Source organism: Trichomonas vaginalis, chromosome IV, assembly GCF_026262505.1.
Source record: "Trichomonas vaginalis G3 chromosome IV, whole genome shotgun sequence".
Lineage (NCBI taxonomy): Eukaryota > Parabasalia > Trichomonadida > Trichomonadidae > Trichomonas > Trichomonas vaginalis.
In genome coordinates, this window is record NC_067206.1 from 9,307,863 (window position 1) to 9,324,661 (window position 16,799).

At 28.4% G+C, this 16,799-nt stretch overlaps 6 protein-coding genes across 6 annotated transcripts, besides 5 other annotated features; 1 reads left to right on the forward strand and 5 right to left on the reverse strand.

Moving 5' to 3' along the window:
- Positions 1-202: 202 nt before the first annotated feature.
- Positions 203-370, reverse strand: TVAGG3_0058210 (protein ubiquitination; the record flags this gene model as incomplete). The annotated part of the gene is made up of 1 exon (XM_001310766.1): positions 203-370. One exon carries the CDS (start codon positions 368-370, stop codon positions 203-205), a length of 168 nt encoding a protein of 55 aa, XP_001310767.1.
- A 185-nt stretch (positions 371-555) lies between these two features.
- Positions 556-1,074: a mobile genetic element.
- Positions 1,075-1,437: 363 nt separating this feature from the next.
- Positions 1,438-3,555, reverse strand: TVAGG3_0058230 (suppressor of RPS4-RLD 1 family; the record flags this gene model as incomplete). Its single annotated transcript, XM_001310767.1, has 1 exon — positions 1,603-3,555. One exon carries the CDS (start codon positions 3,553-3,555, stop codon positions 1,603-1,605), a length of 1,953 nt encoding a protein of 650 aa, XP_001310768.1.
- A 1,235-nt stretch (positions 3,556-4,790) lies between these two features.
- Positions 4,791-5,871, forward strand: TVAGG3_0058240 (Ankyrin repeat family; the record flags this gene model as incomplete). The annotated part of the gene is made up of 1 exon (XM_001310768.1): positions 4,914-5,093. One exon carries the CDS (start codon positions 4,914-4,916, stop codon positions 5,091-5,093), a length of 180 nt encoding a protein of 59 aa, XP_001310769.1.
- A 459-nt stretch (positions 5,872-6,330) lies between these two features.
- TVAGG3_0058250 (uncharacterized protein) lies at positions 6,331-7,040 on the reverse strand (the record flags this gene model as incomplete). The annotated part of the gene is made up of 1 exon (XM_001310769.1): positions 6,332-6,940. The coding sequence occupies one exon, from the start codon at positions 6,938-6,940 to the stop codon at positions 6,332-6,334; it is 609 nt and encodes a 202-aa protein (XP_001310770.1).
- A 1,226-nt stretch (positions 7,041-8,266) lies between these two features.
- Positions 8,267-8,393: a mobile genetic element.
- A 499-nt stretch (positions 8,394-8,892) lies between these two features.
- On the reverse strand, positions 8,893-9,918 carry TVAGG3_0058270 (uncharacterized protein; the record flags this gene model as incomplete). The annotated part of the gene is made up of 1 exon (XM_001310765.1): positions 8,893-9,918. One exon carries the CDS (start codon positions 9,916-9,918, stop codon positions 8,893-8,895), a length of 1,026 nt encoding a protein of 341 aa, XP_001310766.1.
- A 3,596-nt stretch (positions 9,919-13,514) lies between these two features.
- Positions 13,515-14,552: a mobile genetic element.
- A 137-nt stretch (positions 14,553-14,689) lies between these two features.
- TVAGG3_0058290 (protein serine/threonine kinase protein) lies at positions 14,690-15,893 on the reverse strand (the record flags this gene model as incomplete). Its single annotated transcript, XM_001310764.1, has 1 exon — positions 14,922-15,872. One exon carries the CDS (start codon positions 15,870-15,872, stop codon positions 14,922-14,924), a length of 951 nt encoding a protein of 316 aa, XP_001310765.1.
- Positions 15,894-16,248: 355 nt separating this feature from the next.
- Positions 16,249-16,285: a mobile genetic element.
- Positions 16,249-16,285: a terminal%2Cinverted (terminal inverted repeat of Banshee-A3 transposon ID:TVAGG3_0058300).
- Positions 16,286-16,799: the final 514 nt, after the last annotated feature.

Sequence of the window (16,799 nt, forward strand, 5' to 3'; positions counted from 1 at the left end):
ATATCATTCACTAGGATCAGTTTATTCATAACTTTACTCACTTTTCAACATATTTCTGTAAAGCAGGATAAATATGCTTCCAATACGTAACATCATTTATCATTTTCCTTTAGACAAGTGCGTTAATTTTTCAAGGATTTATTATTATCGTTTTTTATTATTAAAAATAATTTTTTTTACAAACAAAAAAAAATAAAAAAACTCATTTATTTAAAAGAAGATTAATAATATCTTCGTTCTTTGTCTGGAGTGCGACGTCTTTAGCTGTGTGTCCTTCGCTGTCAACAACACTCAAATCGAGATCTTCACGAGAAAGGAGAACTTTGACAACTTCGATTTTTTCGTTTTCAATAGCGTTGAAAATGTTCATATATTTTAATAGGGTTTTGGCACTTTATTGAGGAATTACTACATACATAGTCGAACTGAACTTGATATTTTGAAATTTAAATTATTTATCAAAATTAAAATTTAACTTGAAATTTATAATTATTTAGTCATATTTTGCATAATTCTAAGTAGATTTTGTAAAAAATCAAGAAAGAAAAATTTTAAGGGTGGCTTCCGACCAAATTGTCACTTTTTAGCCCAAGTGAGAAAATTTCGTAATTTATAACCAAGTTTTTTAAAATCTATATTTAATAAAGATTCTATTTTTCTTATTAAATTTCAAAAATGAGGGGGGTTCGGAATCGTCCACAAATTGCCGAAAGGGTTTTTGCCAGTTTTGAATCCGCTTATTTTTATCGACCAAAATTATAATAAATATAATTTTCGATAAGTATTCTACCCAAATGATTCTTCAAAAAATTATTTTTCGGATTTTATTCCGTAAAAAACGTTACAGAAAACGCCTAGAAAATTTCGAATTTTCCCTAAAAAATTCAGTGCAGGTCGATTTAAGAGATTTTTCAAAAATAATCATATCAGTAGATAGGGTATAATATAGAGAAGCTTTATGAATAACTTAAAATCCGGGAAACTCAATATTCAACGAGAAAAACGCTTAACGAATCTCACTTTTGGTGTAAACATCACAAAAAATTGAGAGGGCTTTCTGGTCGGAAGCCTCCCTTAACGTGCTTTATTTTTTCTTTTTTATAATAATACATATTATTATATAATTAACATATTCATAATGTTTCACCCTTTCAAAGATATAATCCTCCTCTCAAATAAACGTACATACGGGTGGCCTCTTTTTTCAAAAAATTAAAATTTGAAATTTTGGGCTCAAATATTAGAGATTTTTTCAACCTTCAACGATATATGTTGTCTATATCAGACCTCCTTTCTTTTTGATACTTAACATTGTTCCTAAATCTTAGCCGTTAAGGCTGTTCTGAAAATATTTTTTTTTCGAAAAAATTCGAAAAAAATTCTTAAAATTCAAAAATCCCTTAATTCCTGAGGATTTTGGAAAAAAGTTTTTACATGAACATGTGTATATTATATGAAGTATATTGATAAGGTAAAAATCAAATTTTATTGCATATTCATCGAGAAAATAAACTAACGAATCACTCAAAATTGAGAGGGTAATCCTCCTCCTCTCAAATAAACGTACATACGGGTGCACCCTTAAATACAAACAATCTATATTTATTTACTTTCTTCTTTCTTTGCGTCATCTATTATTAATGCAGCAATTCTTGAAGGGAAGTTAGGCAGATTCTCTCTTATTGAAGGTATTTCAGTGATATGCTCATCAATTAAAGAAGCTTTCATGTGCGATGTCAATGTTTCCTTGAATTCAGGGAAATCATTCGCGAGAATTGCTTCAATCAGAACATGTATTGGAGGAGGAAGGTCGAAAGCAGCTCTCTTTAGAATGACAACAATTATTGCATGGAAAATAATCATTCCTACTGTATGAGATTGAGCAGTCAAAGGACAACTTCTCATCCAATGATACAAAAATCTCATTAAATGTTCTAAACATTCTACTTTTGGTCCTCTAGCCAAAGTGTTCATTAAAGCACTCCATGAAACTTCAGCTTTTGCAAGTTCGTCCAAATGTGATTGTCCAGAAGGAATAACAATGCCAAATTCAATGTGTCCTGCTGGCATTTTTCTGATGTAAATTTCGCTGTCAGAAGAACCAATTCTCACTGAAACATCAGATCTTACAATATCCCATATGTCATCCGCTGTCTTTGCGAGTGATATCTTCTGTGCAATAATGTCTTTGCATGATTCAAGAAGGTTTTTTTTGACAATTGATAGCAAAGTTGGTTGGAAAATTATCAAATCACTCAAAAACAAATCTCTTTGAACATGCAAAACAATTGGACAATCGCGAAGAGAACATCTCATAAACAAAGGCTGCATAGGATCAAGAAGACGAAGCCAATGCGCAGGAATAGCTGCTGCTTGTGAGAAACTAACTGGTGATGATCTAATTTCTTCACTTAATTCTAAAACAGCCATTCCAACACATTTAAATGCTCGTGGTGAACATTCCCTTGAACTCGTAGAAGCTCCAATCCGGTACGCTGTTCGGAGAAGTGCTTTAGCAGCTGCACGCTGACTTTCGCTCAGTCCTAAAGCGAATCCTTCTGGATATGATTGTTCTGATTGACACAATGGAACTGGAGGATATCGTAACATGCCACCGGAGGCCCATTCGCTCTGAACTTGAAGAGGAATCCAGAGATCAAGAGGAACAGTAATCATTCTCTCGTAAAAAAGAGATTTATATATACCGGCTCTGAAATGACGTAATGAATAACTTTTCCATGTATCATCTTTGGGTTCTGGAGGTATAGCTGTATCTCTAAGAAACTTAAGAACAAATACAATGTCGTCAGAGGCATATCCGCTTTGAAGCCAGTCATTATATGAATTATTAATTTGACCAAGAACAAAATAAAGCCTTGCTCGCATAAGTAATGCATTTTCTTCTTCATTCTCGATAGCTTTATTAATGTATTTAAGCGCTTCGTCGAATCTTCTTGAGCTCCATAATAATAATCCTTGAGATAAGGCTCCAAAACATGAATTATCATCAAAATTGTGTATGATAAAACTATATGTGTCTAAATCATTACTGAATAATGAACTATTAACTAATTTTAATAACAAACTCTGAGATGCATCCAAATCTAGTGCTTTTCGTAAATCATTAGTTGCATTTTTATATAAACCCATCATTGTGAATATGTCTCCACGTTGACTGTAAGGATACGATTTGCTTTTTTGGTTTTCAATAATTTCTGTTGCCTTGCTTAAAACTTTCAAGCCTGGTTCGTATGTTATTTCATTTTCTCCTTGTGATGACTCTTCTTCTATTGGAGTTCTTTCATCTGGTATATACGTTTTTCGTTTTGGCCATATCCCAATCATGGAAGTATCAACATTCATCGGATATGTATCATCGCCTGCTTCATTCATATTGATTTCTTCTTGTAATATTGCAAGATTTGCTTGAGCTATAAGTTTTTCCCTTTCATTTTTGGAATTCTTCATCACATAATCATACAATTTATATGCAAGAGTGTATTTCTTAGCATAAAAAGCATTGTTACCATCATGAAGAATTTCTAGGGTGCTCATTTGTCACTTTTTGATTTTATTGGCGTGTAGTACTTTAGTAGCAGTGGTTCTAATTTAAATTGAAGTATAAATATTTTAGATCACAAAGAATGCAATTGCTCATTTGATTTCAAAAAAGAATACAAATTTAATCATTTGAGTTAATCTTATATACTAGAAGAGATCTCTACCAAAGATGTTTCAAACATTCTCAAAATGTGGATCAAATTTGACTGTGGTCGTTTAAAAATCATTTTTTTATGCAACAAGAAAATGCAAGGCATGCAGAACTGTTAGTAACATATAAAGATTATATTGAAGCATTTAATTCATTATATCAGCTTAAGTCAGAAAACGAAGAAGAAATTAATAAATTATACTTAAGATCTTAAAAACTCACTTAATAAACCCCAAATATTTTGATGCAGAACAGATAATAAAGATTATTAGTGATATATCTGTATATAAAAGAGGCTACGCTCAATCATATTTCATGCTATTCAAAAAGATTTACGAAGAATATCATCCAAAACATGTTCCTGACATTTCACAATTTTTTGATCACTTGGTGTATAAGGAATATGGCATTGCTTTAGACAATACACACATATGCTATTTCAAAATACCAGAAGATATAAGCCCGAGTCCATTATACTCGTTAATTATGAATGATGAAATAACGATGGGAGTATAAAATATGAATTAAGCAAAAATCACTCCAAAATGCCGATAACTTTCGTTCCTGAGTGGACAACCTGATATTATGAATGAATGCTTAAAAAAACAAAGTCCTTGCAATTATTGCATGGAAAATGCAATTATAATGCATAACATTGATTTTATTTGTTTCTTCAAGAATGAATACTGCATTGAAATTGATTTGGAATGCTGTGCCGAATACAATAATCTTCAAGCATTTTTGGATTATTTAGATCAAACTAATGATTATAGAGGTTGCATTAAATATTCACCATATTTTAATTTGTTATCTCTGTGTCAATATTTGACTACATTTACCAGAGATATAAAAGATTCTATTCTTTATCATGCAATAAGCAATAAAAATAGCATAGAAATAATTAAGCATATTCTTTCTTGTTGTGCTAATGCTAAAGAATTACTTGCAGGAAAAACAGCACTTCTTAATGCGGATTAAATGTTAATGCAAGAAGCAATAGTTTAAATACAGCTCTCCATTTAGCTGCCTTGAATAACCGATGTAAAACAACAGAGGTTTTAATTTCAGATGGTGCTAATGTTAATGCAATAAATTCGTTTAGCATGCATCCTCTTCACTTAGATACCTGTCATAATAATAAAGAAATTGCAGAGATTCTTATTTTCCATGGGGCAGATGTTAAGGAAAAGATGATAATGGGATGACCGCTCTTCATTATGCCTTAATAGATATCAATGCAAAATCTAAAATGAGAAGAACTTTTTTTCAACATGCTGTTTTACATAGTTCAACTAAGGCTGCCAAGATTCTATTATCAAATGGAGCAGAAATTAATGCAAAAAGTAATGATGGAATGAATGAATTACATATTGCAGCATAGTATAACTGCTTTGAAATAGCAAATGTTTATATATCTCATGGTATTAATGTTAATGAACATGATACCGTTGGCAATACCCGACTTCATTGTGCCATAGTAAAAAGTTATAGCCGAATAATATAGAACTTCTTATTTCTAATGGTGCAATATGTGTTCACATAGACTGGTATGTATAGTGAATATATTTTTGCTGAATAAAATCAATACTATATCATTGGGAAAAGGAATTTTCAATCCAACAAAATTTGTCAATATGAATCATTAAATTGCATGGTGTATGTTAACAATTGGATCATTATTGGCACGCAAAAAAAATCCATATAATAGTGGGGCAGCAGAATAGAGTTCCATTCATTCAATGCTTACATAGTGAAAATGCACCCATTTTACCATTGAAGCATTTTCCTTCTTAACAAATAAAAAATTTTGATCTTCATAATTTAATCAAAATAATCTTTACAAAACAAGAAATAAAGATGCTTAAACATAGTTCAAACATGAGGGGAGCTTGTAAACTATTAAACTTTCAAATATATTACAATTCTTTGTTATAGCTTAGATCTATTCTTCATTTATGAACTAGACTTCGGCTCCAATTTTGTCAACTACCACAATGATCTAATGTCTTATCGTAGTATATTCATTTCACAACAAATTCTTAATCAATGCTTTGCTTTCAATATTTATTTCAAAAAATCTCTAAAATCTCAAAGCATTCTTTAAATTACTTCGATTATGCTAACACTCTATCTCTTACTTTACATAATAATCTTTAAAAGATAATTTTAATCTATCACACTACAATTTATTTAAATAAACTCATTTCCTATAATCAATATATATTTATTTTGCCGAAGTTGGCATGTGTACCCGAAGGGCAAACCAAGCCAATTGTGTGAATATCAAATTTGATTTTTTGCCGAAAGAATTGTTGTAGGTTTATACCTCTACACTGCAGATCGCTAAACCTTATTCATTTCACTCTGACAAGAAGTAACATGATTTTAATTATCGAAACATTTCTTCCCCAGAATTATATCAGATTAATGATTTTTGATGAAAATTATATTAATGACGCATATTTTATCTATTATGGCCATATTTATTTCGATAATTCTCTCGGTATTTTTGTTTTAAACAATCTTAAATTTTGCCATCATTAAAGAGGGTAAAAAACTATTAGATGTCCACATTTAAGATATCTAATATTTCATATATATAATATAAAAGGAATATTTTTACAAACTTGAGAACATGGCAAAGTTAAACATCATTTGTTCTTTCCTCTTCAATTTTATTGGGGAACGTTTTATTGCTCCAGGATAAAGAGTGCCGTAGAGGAAAAGCTTTGCAGTAGTTGCAGTGTATAGCCCAGTGCCATCAGATACACTATCTCCTTGATTTTGTCCTATATTTCTGAACCTGAATCTTGAATAATTTTTGGTTGCTGTTGTAGGAAAAGAATAGGCAAAATATTGGTTGCCATCAACCGTAAATGGCGTTACATCCTGTCGTGTTACAGCTCGATAGTCTATTTGTTCCCATTGATTCGTCATTAACTCTCCTAAAACCTCGTATTGCACCATAAATCTAATTTGAGAGATATATAGAAGAGTGTAATTAATTAAATGAACTTTGGATGTTAGAAAGTCAATGGTAAAATGATGTTCATCCCCTGGCTTGTTAGTTGGATATGTAACAAATCTCTCATCATAAAATTGTATAGGGTCTCTTGCAATGTAATCTACTGGTAAACGACTACTTTGGCCTGATGAAGCTGCGGATGAATTTGTAACATAAATAAAGCCATCTTTTGTTAAGTTATATGAACCAAAATGGTCTCTCATTGCTTTAAATAGATCATCAAAATTGCTCATGCTTGTGAAATTTCTTGTGGTAACATTAATCGGCTTGTGTGACAATATATGCCCAACAAACAGAGACAACATTATTATCGATTTTATTGAACTCAATTTTGAATATATTCAAAATAAGTTATCGAGCTAATTCCACTGGATAAATATGATAAATATTATTGTATTTAATATTTAGATCAAATTTCTATTAATTTATTTGTTTTCATAAAATAATCATTAGACTTTTCAATTTACGATTTTTTAAAACCTATTTAAAAACGGAGCTTATATTAAAATAGTGTAGAGAATAAAAATTATAACAAAATCTTTGAAAAGTTATTAATTTCCAAAATTAGTATCAATAATGTAAAGATACTTCCAAATGGTAATATATTATTAAGGATGTCAATTTGGAAGAAAAGTGAGAAAATTCCTAAAATGCTAAAAATGAATTTTCCAAACGTATTTTTTTATCTCATTTTTTTGATTTTGAAAAAAATTTGGAGAGAAGAACTCTTCGTTTTTGAATTTTATCACGATGGTTTTAAAGTATATTAGACACATGTATTGATATTACTATTTTTGTATATTTTGAGAGAAAATCCCTAAAAAGTGAGAAAATCTAAGACGGTTTGAGAAAATATATAAACTATTGAAAATTTGAATTAAACTTCGAATTTTGGAAAAAAGAAATTTGGAAAGAAGAAAATCAAAAATCGAGATTTAGACTCAGCATCAAATGGAGAACAAAATGTTTCTTCATATGAAGGAAAAAAATTTTCTTGTGAAGAAATAGAGTTTTTAAATTTTTATTGTATGTAATGAAATAAACAAATATTAAATTATTTTTTGATAACAAGAAAATTCCCAATAGAAATATTTGAGAGAAAGAAAAAAGAAAATTGAAAAATATTACTCTCCTTTATATTTCATGAGATTTTAATTTATTCTCATAAAATTGACAATTTTATACGTTTTAGATGAAAATAATGAGTTTTTTTTATTTTTTTTGTTTGTAAAAAAAATTATTTTTAATAATAAAAAACGATAATAATAAATCCTTGAAAAATTAACGCACTTGTCTAAAGGAAAATGATAAATGATGTTACGTATTGGAAGCATATTTATCCTGGCTTTAACAGAAATATGTTGAAAAGTGAGTAAAGTTATGAATAAACTGATCCTAGTGAATGATATTGTATTACACAGAAATTGAATGCGACATTTGAAATTGTTTGCAATAGCGAGAGAATAGATTATTGAATGACAAAAATGCATCTTGAGTGTCTTTACTTATACTTGTAATGACAAATGTTCTTAAGGGTGCACTTACGCGTATCTGACTTTAATTCAAATTTCTGACAAATGGTGTGAAGTGTCATTGAAAATTAACCTTAAACATCTGAATCGAAGGACATGTAATACAGGTGTAAGTGCACTCTTAAGAAAAAATTTTCCACTTCAAGATAGCAATGATATAATAGAATTGAATAAGAAATCGTTAAATTTATTATCCAACATCTCCCCAAGATACAATGTCCAATCATTTGTAAACGAAGAATATTACAAAATATCATCGAAATAACAATAATTCTTTTTGCTATAGTTTTATTCTTTCTGTCATAGCAAATTTCTATTATAATATTGAACTCTTTATTGAAATATCAGTTTGTTAATACTTAGATGACTTACAAAGAAAACCTATTTCGAAATTAAGAGCCATGTTCCCGATATTATTGCATTACTATATCAGTACTAATTATTTAAATTCACTGTAACAAATACGAACTCTTTGAAAATTAAATTGAGAAATCAAGCCGCATCATCTTTTGAATATAAAGTTTTTCATATTTCAATTGATATTAAACAATTGATGAATGCTTTAGTTAATAATGGTCTTTAATTACAATTTTTTGATTATATAAATTCATAAATCATGAATATTAACGCCTTCGTCTAAAGGAAAATTGATGATATAAATCAAAAGCAGATCTCATAGACTTTTTATCTAAAATAGGAAACTCTGCTTCACACAGATATGATGAAAAGTGAGAAAGATGATGAATAGAAGATATATTTTGAACATTAATTGTTGTAACTGATCCACATGTTTTATCTATTCTGTCACAGAAAGAATCTTTAACTGTAATTGAACCAGAATAATATTGATGATAAAATTCTTTTCCTGGTCCTGTGTTTCCAAGAAATGAACAGTTTTCAATAAGAACAGTTGATACAATTGCATAGAATGTTCCATAATCAGATTTTTTGTGTTCATTATTCAAAACATTACAAAAATTAAAATTAGAGTTACCACGATATAATTCTAAAATTAAATTATTTGATGTTGTGTTACAAAATGATGAATATGTTACGTTACTTAGACTTGTTGGATCACCTAGAATTATTCCTGAGTCATAGTCTGCTTCACAGAAACTTGTGTTGATTGATTTAACTTCAATATTTCCATACCAAAGACTATTTGTTCTAGATTTTTCTAAATTTCCGCATTCATAAAAAGAACTTTCATAAAGATAATTTTTATTATTTGATTTAGAAACTAAGGAAACATATGAATGATGTCCTTGATCGTTTGTTTTTGATTTGTAGCCACATGAGCGGTATTGGACAATGGAACTATTACAGTTAAAGTAGATAGATCCACCATTTGTATTACTGCTGCAGTTAGTAAATGAACAATACGAGTTAAGGAACTTATTGCTTGTATTCGTAAAATAAATGGCACTATTAGTTGTAATATCAATGAATATACAGTTATATAAGAAACACTCATTATTCGTTGATGTAATTGGAACATTTTTACCTTGAATTGGTTTTGAAATAGGTTGTGTATTGTAAAATAACTTCCAAACATCATCAGGTGATTGATCAAAGTGTAAATTATTCATAGTTGATGTGTGTTTTGATACTGTTATCTGAAAATCGTGATTGAATTTCATTGTTTTCATCAAAAAAATGAATCGGCATTATTTGACATTTCAATGATGTAAATGTCAAATAATGCCGATTCATTTGAATCTTATATTCAAGTTATGAAATTGCGATTCTTTTAGCTGTCATCAGCATTTTAACAGCTAGTGCATGGAAACAATGATGTAAATCATTCTAATCTTATATAAAAACATCGATTTTGCTGATTAAATTTTTGGATTTCGTAATAAAATGATCAATATTGTAAATAATTAAGCTATTGTACTTACACATGATTTGTATATTATAAAATGTATGAAATATCGACTTAATTTGCTTGAAAATTTGAAATAGGGAGAATCTTTATATAAAACGCCTAATATCTAACAATTATTACATTAAATGAATACTTAAATTTGAGTAATCGATGATTTATATGAATTCTCTGGTCTGAATAAAGAATATCGAAAATTAGTTTGATTTTGGGGTTGTTTTGATAGTATTGTCAAATGTAATGATGTAAAAACATGAATTTATTAGTAAATACATGCTCGTGTTTGAGTAAAAATAGATATTTGTTGTTGTGAAATAAGTATTTGATTTCTTGTAAATCTTGAATGAAAACAATAAGTTCGTATCAATGGGAAAATCGAATATGTAGCTATTTACCCAGATTTTCCTTACTTTTACCACTCCCCATGTAATTTCTGGGGAAAACGATAATTCATTTTTTTTATGGATGAATAGATCGTTTTCCTAGAAAGGACCTCATATCTCTGGCTAAAAAGAGTGTCAGATCCTAAATAGGTTATTGATCTAGTGTACAAATCCAATAAAAAGCCTATTTTTTTGGCTTTTTTGGTGCTCATTTTTTCGAAGATCTACATGAATATGGGGAAACCATCGGATTTTTTTGGTTAACCCACATCTTCATGTAGTCTGGACTATCTTTCCTCGAAGGACCTCTTACGGGTGTAAAAACTCATAAAGTTCTCAAAAGATTCATTCTCGATCTCCATGCTGAAAGAATTTACAATAAAAAAGAGATCTACGCATCAAACTACAGCCATAAATGAACTGAACCCTAAAGCTCAGCTCTTAGTTTATCAAAAACGTCGAAATCCTTCTCATTGCAATCAAATTTTCTCAATAACTCATAAGAAAAATCGAATTTTGATTAAGCCGATGTTATAGGTATCACAAATCTACAAACTTGAGCAATATCGAAATTGCCAGCAAAAGTTTGAAATTGCATTGCTCATATTTGTTTTGTAAACTAAAAATCTGCTTATATTATTCATTAATTTTTTATATATTATTCATATACTTTAATAAAAACAATACTATTTCACCTTAAAAATGAATTTCATAAGTCAATATTTTTTTTTTGAAATGTATCAATTTTCGATTAAAACAACATGAGAATAAAATTTACGCAAAATTATTTTAAAAAATGGTTTTAAAAATTTACAATAGATGAAGAATAAGATTGCAAGAAGTTTTGAAGTTTAATTTTAAGAAAAAAAATTCGGATATTATTCATGGATCTAAGTAATCTGATATTTGAGTATCGGCACTATGCATAAAACATATATTATAGTTTTTTGGATTTTTATGATTTTAAATATATTCAAATTTGGCAATCCAATAGATTTTTAAAAAATAGGTAAATAAAAATAGATTACATATGCAGCAGATTTAGAACATGAAACAAATCTTATAGTGACCCAAAAAAAATTCATGATCCAAAAAAGAAAAAAATTGGCTAAATGAGAATCAAACCTTGGCATAATGAATCATTATGTCGGATGTTTCCACTACACTACACAAGCAGTTCGAAAAATACCCTTGGTGGTTCTATTTAATAGCTACTCCCAACGATAGGCGGTGTCCCCAGCTTTAGAGAGGTGGTAAAAGTAAGGCAAATCTGGGTAATTTGTATCAAAAGAATTTTTTAATGAGAATTTAAATTTCGAAGAAATTTGTTATGTATCGTTGAGTTTTGTAATTAAAACTGATATGTTAATGATGTGATTTGCTTTTTGAAAACATTTATTAGTCTTGATGAAATAATTTTTCTTTTAGTTAAACATTTCTTCTGAGTTTGCTAATAAAGACGGAGTCCTTTGTGAATGTGACATAGGCGCCCGAGAACCGTATGCACAAAAACTCTTATTGGGTGTCTTGTCTTTAGATATTCTTTCAAAAATATGCCAAATTTGATTGATGATTTCTAAAAAAGTAATCTAATCATCTGATGCCATTAATTGTATTTAGAAAAAAATTCGTTCTTTTAATTTTTTAAGAGTATCACAGCAGATGATTAACTTTCCTTGATTTACGATACAACTAATTCACCAAATGCAGAAGTGCAATCGAATACAAACAATCGAATCTCCTAATTGATGAATCAAATAGTCCATTTTTCATTGAATTATTTAATCAAATCGTCTCTAATCATAGCAATCCTCCAAAATCAATCAGTAGTACACATGTTATCTTTGATCAATTCTTACGTTATAAAGAGAAGAGCACATTTATATGATCTCAAGTATATTTTTGATTTTTTTTTTACAAATCTTGTCAATAAGACATTTGAAGTTGTTACCGATACAGTTACATAATTTTGAGATACAAATTCACCGCGCAATATTATTTTATTAAACTAAAACAGAGATAATTTTCTAAAAATTTAAATCATACATTGATCAGTACTGTTGCATGCTAAGTTCGGTCAACGATAGAAATTGAGTGGAAATTAATCGTCGAGGAAGTACGATTATGTAAAGTAAAAAATGTTGTGGGATTTTTAATATTATATATTATTTTATAATAAATTTTTTTGAGTCATTTTAAGAAGCACATATAATTTTTTGAATTTAAAAATTAAAGTAGTGTCAAACGAATTTATCACTTAATTTAATACTCAGATTTCTTAAAATTAATGAAAAAAAGGTTTTCTGAGAATTTTTGAGAATGGTTTTCAAATTCCATTATTGAAAATATATAGGTATTGTATGAAATTCAAACTCTATATTTATTAAAATTCTAAATTTTTAATAAAATAACTTTTCAGAGGAATATGATTTTGAATGGTTGATTAATAAGTATAAAAATGTCTACGATTTTAAGGAGGGAATTGTTCCTTATGAGGTATACATCATAACTATATACCTCATAAGGAACAATTCCCTCTTGATATCCTGGATATTTTTGAATATATTTTTTTAATTAAAGTTCTCAAAAGTATTATCAAAAGTGATTTTTTAAAAATATCTCCAATTAATTAATTAAAAGTATTATATTTTTAAAATTAAATAGTTTTTCAATTTTTTTGAAGGAATTGAGATACTTCCCACGACAATAAAATTGAGAGGTTTACATTATGACTGATCTTAGCATGCAACAGTACCTTGTAGAAGATACACATATTGATTTCAAATTTGTATGCATTGAAATGTTCGACGACATTTACACTGTTCGTTTTGAACCTATAATTATTCCATTTATAGTTGAAATGACAAAAATTTACCACATCAAGATAAGCGATGATACAATCGAATTGATCTCACATTTCAGCATGATACAAATATCAATAATATGTAAACTAAGAAAACATTATTGATATATTTAAGGGTGCACCCGTATGTACGTTTATTTGAGAGGAGGAGGATTACCCTCTCAATTTTGAGGGATTCGTTAGTTTATTTTCTCGATGAATATGCAATAAAATTTGATTTTTACCTTATCAATATACTTCATATAATATACACATGTTCATGTAAAAACTTTTTTCCAAAATCCTCAGGAATTAAGGGATTTTTGAATTTTAAGAATTTTTTTCGAATTTTTTCGAAAAAAAAATATTTTCAGAACAGCCTTAACGGCTAAGATTTAGGAACAATGTTAAGTATCAAAAAGAAAGGAGGTCTGATATAGACAACATATATCGTTGAAGGTTGAAAAAATCTCTAATATTTGAGCCCAAAATTTCAAATTTTAATTTTTTGAAAAAAGAGGCCACCCGTATGTACGTTTATTTGAGAGGAGGATTATATTTTTGAAAGGGTGAAACATTATGAATATGTTAATTATATAATAATATGTATTATTATAAAAAAGAAAAAATAAAGCACGTTAAAATTTTTCTTTCTTGATTTTTTACAAAATCTACTTAGAATTATGCAAAATATGACTAAATAATTATAAATTTCAAGTTAAATTTTAATTTTGCTAAATAATTTAAATTTCAAAATATCAAGTTCAGTTCGACTATGTATGTAGTAATTCCTCAATAAAGTGCCAAAACCCTATTAAAATATATGAACATTTTCAACATTTTAATGTTTTTATTTAAAAATTTGTTGGAATATGAGCTTCAAACAATTATTATGTAAATAAAAATAATTAAATATATGTATTTATTCGTATTACAACCGTAGTAAGTCGATTCTTCCTTTCTTCTACTGAGGTTTGAATTTGATTTCGAATTGTAAAGAGATTCAAAGGGAAAATACTAGCGGATAAAAACTACCTCCATGAAAGGGTCAGAATGGAGTCAAGTTGTATTTTTTGATATTTTTTGCTTTTCGAGCCGAAATAGGTAGCCAAGATAATGCCTAAAAATAAGGTTCTAAATTCTGAAGTTTACATGATCCTCTCGTGTGCACCCTTAAATTATAAATATATTTTATAAGAGTGATATCTCTTTCTAATTTCGATATATAATATGAAATAATAGGATTTTAGTAGGCACAAATTCTGAGAAAGATTATAAAACTATGCTTTCTAGTTGTTTTGTAAAGATTAACAAGATATTAAATGAGATAATGCAAGCTTTAATTGAAATATACACATCTACTCTGAATAAATGATGCCCTCCATTTTATAAAAAAAAATACACGATGATCTAAAATCTAATAAATTCATCCAAGACCTGTAATTATTCGATTCTATCTGATATAAAAATTACATTTAGGATAGATAGGATTTAATATAACACAAATAAATAATAGAAAAATAAGAATAAAATTAAAAATAATTAAACTTGGACTGCGAATGTTTCGACCAATCTTGGTTGATGAATGTTACGCAGTGAATGGATACTACGGAATCCACTGTAAGCCATCTGAGTAATCGAGCGAACAGCATATGATGATTTGGTCTTAATGATTTCTTTGACCACAATCTGCTGATCTTTAAGATAGTCAACGATTTGCTTCATGGTCCATCTTTTTGATGGATCGATAACTAATGTATGTGTAACGATGTCGCGAACAAAGTCATAGCTGGTATCTGGCATTTTATAGTTAGCCTTCTTAATGTTTTGTGATAACTCCTCCTTTGTCTCACCTTGGAATGGGAGTGATCCAAATGCAAGGTAGTAAACTGAAACTCCGAAACTCCAAACATCGCTAGCAAAAGGATCGTACTTAACTAAGTTGATCTTCTCTGGAGGTATATAAGCAAGAGAGCCTCGAACTTCGTTAGCATCATATTCCTGATAAGAAGCGAATCCAAAATCTGCAAGCTTGATCTTATTGTATTCATCCAATAATATGTTTGCCGGTTTGATATCATGATGAGCAATACCATATAAATGACAATGGTGTAAGCCTGTAGCAAACTGGAGGATAAAATCATATAATTGATTTCTTTTGAGGTTGCCATGCATAGATATAAACTTATCTAATGAAAATTGGTTGCAGTATTCCAAAATAATGTAAAGAAAATTGTGATCTTCAAAGTAGTTGTATATCTTGATTATATTTGGATGAGTTATGTTTATTAGAGCATCAATTTCATTCTGGTAGAACTTCTGCTTATTGGATGACTCTGGATTATTTGAATTTGAATGACAAACTTTACAGATGAATTCTTTCTTGTATCTAGTATCGAAAACTAAATAGCATGTAGCAAAGCATCCCTTTCCTACTTGCTTGATGAATTTATATCCATGTTTTTCGAGAATAAGAACCATTTCGTCGAACATCTTTTTGAAAATTGTGGTCTGTACAAAAAAAATTATAGATTAATATTGTCATAGGAAAATTTACAACATTAAAATCTAGAGATAAAATTTTGGCAAACGTACTTTCAACTTTTGAGATAATTTATCACAACATCAAAGAAAACAAATAGCCTTATTGATGTATTGGATAATATTGTATCATTTATTTCAATAACAAATATTAAATTGAATTTTTTGAATGAAAAGAATGTCATTAAGATTTATAAGAATATGGTGTATATATTGAATTGATAATTATTTGCAAATAAAATTATTTGATATAATTTATTTCACGGTACAAAATTTATATTATAAATTTGTAAGCTGCAATTGGAATTGATTAATTTCTTTGATAGTGTAATAAACAGAAATTCATCAAAAGTGACAGCTCTCAATTTTTTTGACATTTGTAAATTCTAAATTGAATGAGAAAAATGAAATAATACTAAGCATAATACAATATTCTAGATTTAATTATAATTAGGAAAAAGTTAGTTTTGAGAGTACTTTTCATAGGCATATAGAATGAAATCTTCTGAAAAATAATATCACATAAACTCATATTATTTTCTAATATATAACTATTTTATATAAAAATCAAATTCAATGATCTTAAAAGCGAAGGATAAACCTCAAAATTTACGAATATAATGAGTGGGAATATAATGCTTATCTATCATAAAACCATATGAAATATCAATTTTGCTTTACGCCTAATTTTGACGACAATTAGCAAAAAATGTTAAATGTTAACACACTCAGTCCATTTGAATATGAAAAATAAAATTGACTTTGATTAAATGTTTTTATTTATCATGCAATTCTTCTTGCGACAAAGATTTGAATAAAAGTTCAAAAATAAGATAGCTTAAAAAATAATATACGGTAGTGTTTACTAATAGATGAATA